Below are 11551 nucleotides of genomic sequence, written 5' to 3' on the forward strand. Positions count from 1 at the left end.
AAAAAAAAAAAAAAAAAAAAAAAAAAAAATTAAATAAATAATTATATAAATATAAATAAATGTCCACAGGGGTTGAGATTCATAACCTGAGAACTTTGCTAATTCATGGTTTGAACCCTTTTGTCTGGTCTCAATCCTTGTACATCTTGTTGTCTTTCTATATGCTTCTATTAATAGAATACAGGCATGTCTGGGCACGGTGGCTCACTCCTGTAATCCCAGCACCTTGGGAGGCTAAGGCAGGCAGATCACTTGAGGCCTGGAGTTCAAGACCAGCCTGGCCAACATAGTGAAACCGCATCTCTACTAAAAATACAAAAATTAGCTGGGCATGGTGGTGGGCACCTGTAATCCCAGCTACTTGGGAGGCTGAGGCAGCAGCATTGCTTGAATCCAGGAGGCAGAGGTTGCAGTGAGCCAAGATCACACTACTGCACATCAGCCTGGGCAACACAGTGAGACTCTGTCTCAATAAAGAAGAGAAGAGAAGAGAAGAGAAGAGAAGAGAAGAGAAAAAATAAAAGGAAAGGAAAGGAAAGAAAAGAAAAAAGAAAAGAAAAGAGAAAGCCGGGCACAGTGGCTCACGCCTGTAATCCCAGCACTTTGGGAGGCCGAGGTGGGTGGATCACCTGAGGTCAGGAGTTTGAGACCAGCCTGGCCAACTTGGTGAAACCCTGTTTCTACTAAAAATACAAAAATTTGGCTGGGCGCGGCGGCTCATGTCTATAATCCCAACATTTTGGGAGGCCAAGGTGGGTGGATAACCTGAGGTCAGGAGTTCGAGGCCAGTTTGGCCAACGTGGTGAAACCCCATCTCTACTAATAATACAAAAATTAGCCGGGAGTGGTAGCACATGCCTGTAATCCTAGCTACTTGGGAGGCTGAGACAGGACAATTGCTTGAACCCAGGAGGCGAAGGTTGCAGCAGTGAGCCAAGATCCTGCCATTGCACTCCAGCCTAGGCGATGAGCAACAAGAATGAAACTCCGTCTCCAAAAAAAAAACAAAAAAGAAAGAAAAAGAAAAATTTGCCAGGCATGGTGGTAGGTGCCTGTAATCCCAGCTACTTGGGAGGCTGAGGCAGGAGAATCATTTGAACTGGGGAGGCGGAGGTTGCAGTGAGCCAAGATGGCACCATTGCACTCCAGCCTGGGCAACAGAGCGAGACTCTGTCTCAAAAAGAAAAAACAAAACCAAAAACAATGCAATAGTGTGGTATTGTGAAGTCTTAAAGCATAGTGGTTGGAAGACAGACCTACGTAACTTGGGCAAGTTATGTAACCGCCCCCTAAATTTCAGTTGCGTTGCCTCTAAGATGAGGGTTTTACCATTAAGTAGGTTGGATGGAGTGGCTTGTACCTGTAATCCCAGTACTTTGGGAGGCTGAGGCAGGATGTTTGTTTGAGCCCAGGAGTTCCAGACCAGTTTGGGCAACATAGTAAGACTGTCTGTACAAAAAATCAAAAATTAGCTGGGCATAGTGGCGTGAACCTGGAGTCCCAGCTCAAGGTTGAGGTGGGATGATCACTTGAGGCCAAGAGATGGAGGCTACAGGGAGCTGTGATTGTGCCACTGCACTCCAGCCTGGGTGACAAAGCAAGATCCTGTCTCAGGAAAAAAAAAAAAGGTGAAGTAGAGAGAACATGCATACATAGCAGTTAAACGACTGTGCATCTGGAAGCTTGAAGACGGGATGTTAACAGTTCTGCCAGCGCTCGTTATCTCAGCAAGTTGATAGGTCTCACTTTCCTCCCCTGCAAAATGAAGGATTTGGAATGGGAGGTCTTTAAGGTCTCATCTGGCTCTAAAAGGTGATTTCTTCATTTCCAGGTAGCATAGTTAAAATAATAATAAAACTAAAAGGCGATCTCATTCATCCACCTGGTTCTAGAGAACAAGCACCTGCCATGTGCCAGGCACTGCCCTAGAGAGGCATATAGCAGGCATCAAAGCCTCAGACATTTCTGCTCTTATGCAGCTTGCATTCTAGTAGGGGGAAACAGGTGATAAGTATGGCAAATGTGGAAAGCACATAGTATGTCAGGTGGTAGCGAGTACGCTACAGAAAAGCAGGAAAAGAGGAAGAGAAGTGATAGGAGGATGGTTTTTGGAGTGGAGGGAAGCCTTATGGAGGAGATGACTTTTGACAGCTGAATGGGGTGAGGAATGAAACGTGCAGGAAGGCTCCACTGGGATATAGAGACCTCAGAAGGCAAATTACCCAACTCTGTGAAACAGCAAGAATCAATTAAACAAGGCGCTGCTAATAATTTGCTTTTGGCAAAACAAAAATCTAAAAACAAATTTCCTATCATTTTGACATTACTATTATAACAAAAACCTGACACAGAAATGACAGTAAGTTCCCTCTAGACTGTCTGCTTCTTGAGGGCAGCCTCTTCACCTCTCCATCTCCGTCACCAATTATGAGTTCTGGCCCATGAAAGGCTCTCAGCATTTATTTCCTTCTTTTTCTCCCTTCTCTTTCCCTAGCTCTCCTTCATAACCTCCATACAATTGTGGTATTTGATATTTTCTGACAGCTCTCTCTCAGCTGTCATTGAGTAAATGAAATAGTGTGTGCTGTTTGCCCCAGTTGATGGTTAATTTGGCAGTAACCACTTACCTTAAGAACAGACTCGGTGACACCCCAGGAGAAGTCACAGGGAAACTGGCCCTGCACATCCGGCGTGGACTCTTTTAAAGAAAAACCATTTTCTCGTATGATCTGTTTGTAGTAGTGTGCCGAAGACTTAGGTTTCCGCTCTTTCTGTTTACTGTTAAAATCCACATAAAATAATCCTCGGCGGATGGTGTAAGCATCCTGCCATTCAAAGCCATCCAGGAGAGACCAGGCAGTATAACCAAACACTCGTATTTCATCTAACCTTATTGCTGCACAGAGAAAAGAAAGCAGAGATGTTCAGAGGCCTAAACATTCTAGTTCGTGTTTACAATTTCACTAACATGCCAGAGGGCAGCATATTGTAAAACGAACCTTTCCCCTAATTTTCAGGTCTGCTGTATCAAATAGAAAAATTCATGTTTATACTTCAAAAGTGGCAATTATTTTCATCCAGACTGGTATCTCCTGATCCCCCAACTCCCACTTGGACCAAGTGAATTCACTTGGACCAAGTGAATGTCACAGTTAAAGGATCACACCTTAAATACTCCTGCGACTTGGTGTGCAAATCTGTGTCAGAGGGCATGGTAATTTCCAGAACTCTTTGGGATCAACGCATATGTCTGCTTATGACCAAGAGTTTCTTATGTTAAGTTTGAGTTGGTTCTTGTTTATGGATAAGCTATTAATTCTAGGAAACTATCCAGCCTAAGAGTTTCTAAGAAATATGTTCAACAGGCCCTGGTTCTAGTCTGTAGCTGCTGTAGGGCCCTAAGGGGAGGTGGAATGGTAACACCTGGGGAATGGACACCCCTTTTGCCCAAGAGCATGGCATTTGACCCAGACCGTGTAGGCAGACCCCAGCCTTGGCCCCCACGTGCATGGCCTGTAGCTGGGCATGGCTTGGTTCCATACTGTTCCTGCAACTTGGGGTGGCAGGGTCTTGTTCTCCTTCAGGACCCTCCCTGAAGGCTCTCTCCAGCGGCACCTAGGATTTTCTTCCTGGCTTGTGACTTTTAAAGAGAGCAACAGAATTTTAGAAAGATCCACAGAGATTTCCTTAATATGAGAGTGAAATAGAGCCCAACCCCAGGGAACAGAACCTTTGTAACCTCAGCTTGTCTTCTGCTCCATTGCTTCTGTTAGCCACCTGTAGATGTCACTACTTGAGTGATAGAGAAGGAGTGAGCGGCTAAGTGGGGGCCAAAAGTCACTGGGAGCAATAGAAACAACTCATTTTGTCTTCAGACCTTCTCATTATGCCTTCGTGTAATAGAGTATAAAGATCACAATTTCAAGAAACACTTTCAACATCTCAGAATAAAGTACTACTGTGAGGAAACTTTAAGCATACCTCTTTCCGCACTATGTCCTTTAGAAAGAGTGAAACGCATCTTCTTGCCAATTAAGGATGTAGCTCTAGTCTGAAAGGATTCTGTTCTCAAACTTTTATTTAAAAAAGAACATGGGAATAACATGAAAAAGTTCTGTCAACATTGGACAATACAATGGCTGGGTGCGGTGGCTCATGTCTGTAATCCTGGCACTTTGGGAGGCCGAGGCAGGTGAATCACCTGAGGTCAGGAGTTTGAGACCAGTCTGGCCAACATGGTGAAACCCCGTCTCTACTAAAAATACAAAACTTAGCCGGGCGTAGTGGTGGACACCTGTAATCCCAGCTACTCAGGAGGCTAAGGCAGGAGAATCGCTTGAACCCAGGAGGCAGAGGTTGCAGTGAGCCGAGATCGCACCACTGCACTCCAGCCTGGGCCACAGAGTGACTCCCTCTGGAAAAAAAAAAAAAAAAAAATTGGATGATACAAAAGGCCAGGCCGGGCATGGTGGCTCATGCCTGTAATCCCAGCACTTTAGGAGGCTAAGGCGGATGGATCACTTAAGGTCAGGAGTTCAAGACCAGCCTGGCCAACATGGTGAGACCCTGTCTCTAGTAAAAATACAAAAATTAGCTGGGCGTGGTGGTGGACACCTGTAATCCCAGTTACTCAGGAGGCTGAGGCAGGAGAATCACTTGAACCTAAGAGGCAGAGGCTGCAGTGAGCCGAGATGGTGCCACTGCACTGCAGCCTGGGCACAGAGAGAAACTCCATTTCAAAAAAAACCTGCCCAACAATGACAGTTATATATTCAAAGGTGATTTTAAATATCCTGTAAATTTTTATTTTTTTATTTTTTTATTTTTATTTTATTTATTTATTTTTTTTTTGAGACGGAGTCTCGCTCTGTCGTCCAGGCTGGAGTGCAGTGGCCGGATCTCAGCTCACTGCAAGCTCCGCCTCCCGGGTTCCCGCCATTCTCCTGCCTCAGCCTCCCGAGTAGCTGGGACTACAGGCGCCCGCCACCTCGCCTGGCTAGTTTTTTTGTATTTTTTTAGTAGAGACGGGGTTTCACCGTGTTAGCCAGGATGGTCTCGATCTCCTGACCTCGTGATCTGTCCGTCTCGGCCTCCCAAAGTGCTGGGATTACAGGCTTGAGCCACCGCGCCCGGCCAGTTTTTAGAATTTTTTAAAAATTAAGCAAGTGTACAACCAACCTTGAAGCACCTGGCTGAGGAAATTCTTCATCATGTAGATGGCCGTGGTGTCTTCTGTTTTCACACGACTGTCTGTGAACCAGCCATTCTCAGCAATCAAGATTCGAGGGTTGTTGTATTCCAGTTTAATCCAGTTCAGCGCTTCTCTTAAATCGAGTGAAACATTTTGCCCCATTTTAGCCATGGTGTTTAGGGGCTTGAAGTTGTTGGGTCCAAAAGAAAAGGCAAAGAAATCAGCTGTGCCTCTCACCTCATTCTTCTCTGCTTCAGAGAAAAGGGGTAGAATGGAGAGCAACTTCTTCTTCATGCCTTCTGGATAGTCGCCATCCCCATGGATAGGGTTGGCAAACCATCCAAGCACAGAAACCATGGACTGTTGACATTTGAGTATATCCATCGTGTTTTCCGACCGGTTTGGCTCGATCCAGTGAGATCCCAATGTGATCGATAACCAACCCTTCTGACGTGGGCGGAAGTGTGCGTCGTAGTTATGCCAAACTTTCGAGTGAGCCTAAAAGAAGAAAATATTATTGATCTTTGTTGTCCTCACTTACAAGAGCTGTAACGTGGCTGGTAAATGGTCTTTTCATGGATAAAATTAATGCAGCATAGAGTGATTCAGGGGAAAGTGCCAGGGAGCCGCGATGACCTCAAAGTCTGTTCTCTATGCCCCTGGTGCTTCCAACCTAAAATTTCTACTACAGGAGAGCTGGAGGCTGGCAGAAAGACTAGTCTAGGCTCTTATTTCCCCTCTGCCTGGCTCCCTTCCCGGGTCCTCTTAGGGTTTCCTCCTCTACACAAGAAGACACAGAGTAGTGATTTTTTTTATTTTTTTGAGATGGAGTCTCACTCTGTTACCCAGGTCAGGGTGTAGTGGTGTGATCTCAGCTCACTGCAACCTCCGCCTCCCGGGTTCAAGCAATTATCCTGTCTCAGATTCCTGAGTAGCTGGGATTACAGGTACACACCACGACGCCCGACTAAGTTTTGTATTTTCAGTAGAGACAGGGTTTCCCCATATTGGTCAGGCTGGTCTGGAACTCCTGACCTCAGGTGATCCACCCTCCTTGGCCTCCCAAAGTGTTGGGATTACAGGAGTGAGCCACCGCGCCCGACCCAGAGCAGTGATCTTTCACCATTCTACAGAATCTTCCTTTGGTCCTAATTTAGAAGTTCAGGAAAACACAGGCCCTGAACCTATCAATGAATAATAATGGAGCCCACCTCCTATGGATGTTGTGAGAATTGAGTGAATTAACCTGTGTGAACTGCTATAGAATCATGCCTGGCACAGAGTAAGCTCTATATAAGCCTTAGCTATTATTGCTGTGATTATTAAAGGGTGGTTGGCACTGCCCACACCAGAAGACCAGTGGAAAGAGTGTGAGCTTTGGGGTCAGCACACCTAGGCTTGAAGTTCACGTACTTATTGTGTAACCTGAGGCAAGTCACTTAACCCTTCTGAAATCTCTTAGTATCCTCAGTTGTAGAATGAGGTTAATAAAAACAATATCCACCAGGCGCAGTGGCTAATGCCTGTAATCCCAGCATTTTGGAAGGCCGAGGCATGCGGATCACCTGAGGTCAGAAGTTCGAGACCAGCCTGGCCAACGTGGTGAAACCCCGTGTGTACCAAAAATACGAAACTTAGTTGGGCCTGGTGGCAGGCACCTGTAATCCCAGCTACTTGGGAGGCTGAGGCAGGAGAATTACTTGAACCTGGGAGGCGGAGGTTGCAGTGAGCAGAGATCGTGCCACTGCACTCCAGCCTGGGTGACAAGAACAAAACTCTGTCTCAAGAAAAAAAAAAAAATCCTCTATAAGGTTGTTGTCAGATTTAGAGCTAATATATGCACGAAATAGGTAGCATAGAATAGAGCACGCAGGAGGTGCTGCCAAAAGGTGGATGTTATTATTGGTCCTCCTGGAGTTTGCATTTCCAGTTGAGCTGTCTTACAATACAGCTTCGTGATGGGTTTCTGGTCCATTTAATATGACACATACTTCCTGAGCACTTACTTCCATGCCTGGCTTGCCCTGGGCTGAGAGACTGAGATAGATGGCACAGGAACTTACCCTCAGAAAGTTTCTTATCGGGAAAATAAGGATGAAACATGTGAAAGAGAAACATAAAATGGCGATAAAATATGTCATTAAATAAAATAAATTAAAAAAAAAGAAGCCAGAAGCCATGGCTCAGTTAACAGTCACAGCCACAGCTGAAGGAGCAAACATTAAGGACTCCATGCCCGTTAAATGCCAAGGCCACTTCTGTGTCCCAGTTAGCTGTGGAATTGTCCTTCATCTGTGTCAGAGCCACTCTCTTCCCCACAGCATTTGACTTGCTTGTCTCTTGACATCTCTTCCCTGGTCTCTCAATTTCTCCACTATTCGAGTGTTTTGTTTTGTTTTGTTTTGTTTTGTTTTGTTTTCTTTGAGACAGAGTCTTGCTCTGTCACCCAGGCTGGAGTGCAGTGGCACCATCTCAGCTCACTCAACCTCCACCTCTCGGGTTCAAGTGATCCTCCCACCTCAGCCTCCCGAGTAGCTGAGACTACAGGTGAGCACCACCAAGCCTGGTTAATTTTTGTATTTTTAGTAGAGATGGGGCTCCACCATGTTCGCTAGGCTGGTCTCAAACTCCTGACCTCAGGTGATCCACTCGCCTCAACCTCCCAAAGTGCTGGGATTACAGGTGTGAACCACTGCCCCCGGCCTCCACTATTTGCAAGTTTCTAAAACGAATGCACAAACTCGTTATCTTTAGCACACAGAGCTTGCTTTCAGTTTTGTTCCTTAGCTTTTCTTTTGCTCACTGGAGATATTTTATATCAGGATAAACTGTCTGAAACTGCCTTTATGTAGGTCAAAGACAACCAAATATGAATAATGGATTCAAACCAGATTGATCCTATGGACCCTGAAAATATTCCATAAACTCTGTTAGATGGGGAAAGTAGCATTGAGGTAAGGGGTGAGGATTCTGAAACGTGCCATCCTGCTTTAGGCAAGAAAACACAATTTAAATAAATTCCTGGAAGATTTTCCGGAGAAATAAATGCCTTGAGGTATACCTCTGTCCACTTGTCCTTACTCAATTTTCATTGGAAGATTCTGGTACCATTTAGCACCCAGATATTCCCAAGGATCCTTAAGAATGCTTTCCTCAGGCCGGGCGTGGTGGCTCATGCCTGTAATCCCAGCACTTTTGGAGGCCCAGTCGGGCAAATCACCTGAGGTGGGGAGTTCCAGAGCAGCCTGACCAACATGGAGAAATCTCGTCTCTACTAAAAATACAAAATTAGCTGGTCATAGTGGCGCATAACTGTAATCCCAGCTACTAAGGAGGCTGAGGCGGAAGAATCGCTTGAACCTGGGAGGCAGAGGTTGCAGTGATGCAGTGAGCTGAGATCGTGCCATTGCACTCCAGCCTGGGCAACAAGAGTGAAACTCCATTTCAAAAAAAAAAAAACAAAAACAAAAGAATGCTTTCCTCTTGGCTGGGTGGGTGGCTCACACCTGTAATCCCAACACTTTGGGAGGCCAAGGTGAGAGGATCGCTTGAGCTCAGGAATTCAAGATCAGCCTGGGCAACATGATGAAACCCCATATCTACAAAAAAAAAAAAAAAAAAAGCCAGGCATGGTGATGCACGCCTGTAGTCCCAGCTACTCAGGAGGCTGAGGTTGGAGGATCATTTAAGCCAGGGAGGTGGAGGTTGTGATGCGCTGAGATGGCACCACTGCACTCCAGCCTGGGGGAGAGAGCGACACCCTGACTCAAGGGTAAAAAAAAAGCTTTCCAGCCGGGCACAGTGGCTCACTCCTGTAATCCCAGCTCTTTGGGAGGCTGAGGGGGGCAGATCACTTGAGGTCAGGAGTTTGAGACCAGCCTGGCTAACATGGTGAAACCCCTTCTCTACTAAAAAAAAATACAAAAATTAGCTGGGCGTGGTGGCATGCGCCTGTGGTCCCAGCCACTCAGGAGGCTAAGCCAGGAGAATCACCTGAACCAGGGAAGCAGAGGTTGCAGTGAGCCTAGATTGAGTCACTACACTCCAGCCTGGGTGACAGAGTGAGACTCTGTCTCCAAAAAAAAAAAAAAATTCCTCTCAGAGAAATGTTCAGAATATAGCCTCCTTCCTTGTCTCCAACCTGAGATTGCAACTTCTGGAAGAATCACAGAGGAGCCTGGGACAGGCCCTACCTTAAATGGTTTCAGCTATTCTTTCTGGATTTTTCTGGGGCTAGAATCACGACAGAAATTCTTGAGAACCACTTTTTTTTTTTTTTTTCTGATTAGAAACAAAAGCAGTCAGGCATTACTAGGATTCAAAGGAGGGCATTCTTTGCTTTTTTCTAACAAGTCACTTAATCCCTTGGTAGGCTTAGAGCTATCATCCATGGAAGACCCAGTGATCAGTACCTCCCTTCAGGCCTATTGTGCATCTCTCCATGCAAACTGGAAAGCACTGAGCCTGTGTAGCCCAGATTCTGAGCCTTAAACTTGTTGCTTTACAAATTAGTGTCTTGCCTTTGCAGACACTAAATTTCAGTGATTATGTGAAAGATGACCTAAGTTGTGATAAAAATCTTGGTTACATCAGCCTTTGAATGAGAAACAGTAGCGCTCAGAAGACATATCCCTGCAGTAGCTTTCCATGCAGGTTTTCTGGATATACATATGGATGTGTTGTCAAGGTGACCTTCACGTTCCACAGTGTCTTTTTCACCTTTGCTGCTATTTACATAGGCTATCAAGGTATCTAGGGTTATCTTTGCTCTGGGCTGCAGACAGCCTCTTCATTCTCGTGTAGAGAATGTGGGGGAGGTCCTCTGTGCAGTACTTTTGGTTATAACTTGATCCTATTTGCTAAGTAACAAGGTAAAAAGTTTTGCTCCGAGATTGAGTTAGCCATATCCATCTATGTGTGTTCCTTGGTTGGACACTCATAAAGGAGATCTGTTGGGAAAATTAAAATAAGGTTAGTAGGGGAGTGCAACCCGGGACCTGCAACGTTGCACAACAACCATTCTACAATTTTCCAAGGTCACCCTCTAATTTGTACAAAGCCATCTGCCTTTGTAATGATTGATTTAAGGGAGCTTCAACCTTTGTTCTTTAGATTCAGTAGCTTAAAGGGAAAGTCAGCTTCTTTTTCTTTTGGAGCCAGCTATCAGGGCCTAATGTCATTGAGAGACAACCAGGACCTAGTATCTCATTCTGTTCCCTCCTCCAGTCTAATGTGGCAGCATTTTTTTGATGCCCCTGGAAGTCCAGACTCAGATAAATTCTGTGGATGATAGGAAACAAATAAGATAGCAGGCACAACTTCAGAAATAGATGAAGAAGGGATTAGGAGCCAGAGGAAGACATGACGGGACACTGTTGGAAAGATGGGTTCAAGACAGATGAGCAAGCCGAACACATCACACCGGTGTATTCAAGGAACCCTCAGTCATTCATCAAAAGTTCCATTTCCAAATCCGTGTATGAGTTTGGTCACATTTTGGCTGAAATATCTTCATGTGTACTGTAAAAGTGTCTGTTATTAAAGCTATTTAATAGACTATTAAATAACAACAGTTAAAGAAAGTTTATTTTAAAACTCCACAAGCATAACAAAATATGTTTATATTTCTGTGTTCCCACCCAGGCTTTCCAAATATATTTCCCAGCTAAAATCACTTGAAGGCCGGGGCCATGGCTCATGCCTGTAATCCCAGCACTTCGGGAGGCGGAGGTGGGCGGGATCACCTGAGATCAGGAGTTTGAGATGAGCCTGGCCAACATGGTGAGACCCCGTCTCTATCAAAAATACAAAAATTAGCTGGGCATGGTGGCGGGCACCTGTAGTCACAGCTACTTGGGAGGCTGAGGCAGGAGAATGGCTTGAACCTCGGGAGGCAGAGGTTGCAGTGAGCTGAGATTGCCACTGCACTTCAGCCTGGGCAACAAGAGCAAAACTCCATCTTGCAATAATTAAACAAACAAATAAATAAATAAAAATTTAAAAAATAAAATCACTTTAAACATTTTTCCATGTTGGTTTTGGTTTTCAGAATATCTTAGTATAATAATGATTTACTTAGTCATCTCTCTCTTTTGATAAACATTTATTTTTCTTCGTTCTTTTGTTCTTTCTCTTTTCCTGTCATAAATGTTTCAATAGCCAACTTTGGGCATAGAACTTTTAATTTATTTGAATCATTGCCTTTCATTAATGCCAGGAATGGACTACCTATTTCTTTTCATTTCTTTTCTTTCTTTCTTTCTTTCTTTCTTTCTTTCTTTCTTTCTTTCTTTCTTTCTTTCTTTCCTTTCTTTCTTTCTTTCTTTCTTTCTTTCTTTCTTTCTTTCTTTCTTTCTTTCT

The 11551-nt window shown here is 44.7% G+C and overlaps 1 protein-coding gene across 2 annotated transcripts in view; it reads right to left on the reverse strand.

The window, feature by feature from the left end:
- Positions 1 to 11551, reverse strand: part of KLB (klotho beta) — a 43410-nt gene that overhangs the window by 9162 nt on the left and 22697 nt on the right. For both annotated transcript variants that reach the window (XM_023224686.3, XM_023224687.3), the window contains exons 2-3: positions 5179 to 5689; positions 2628 to 2896 (exon numbers count right to left, since the gene is read on the reverse strand). In XM_023224686.3, the coding sequence (XP_023080454.2) occupies positions 2628 to 2896; positions 5179 to 5689 (780 nt within the window). The remainder of the gene's footprint in view (positions 1 to 2627; positions 2897 to 5178; positions 5690 to 11551) is intronic.

Source organism: Piliocolobus tephrosceles, chromosome 3 (genome assembly GCF_002776525.5).
Source record: "Piliocolobus tephrosceles isolate RC106 chromosome 3, ASM277652v3, whole genome shotgun sequence".
Classification (NCBI taxonomy): Eukaryota; Metazoa; Chordata; class Mammalia; order Primates; family Cercopithecidae; genus Piliocolobus; species Piliocolobus tephrosceles.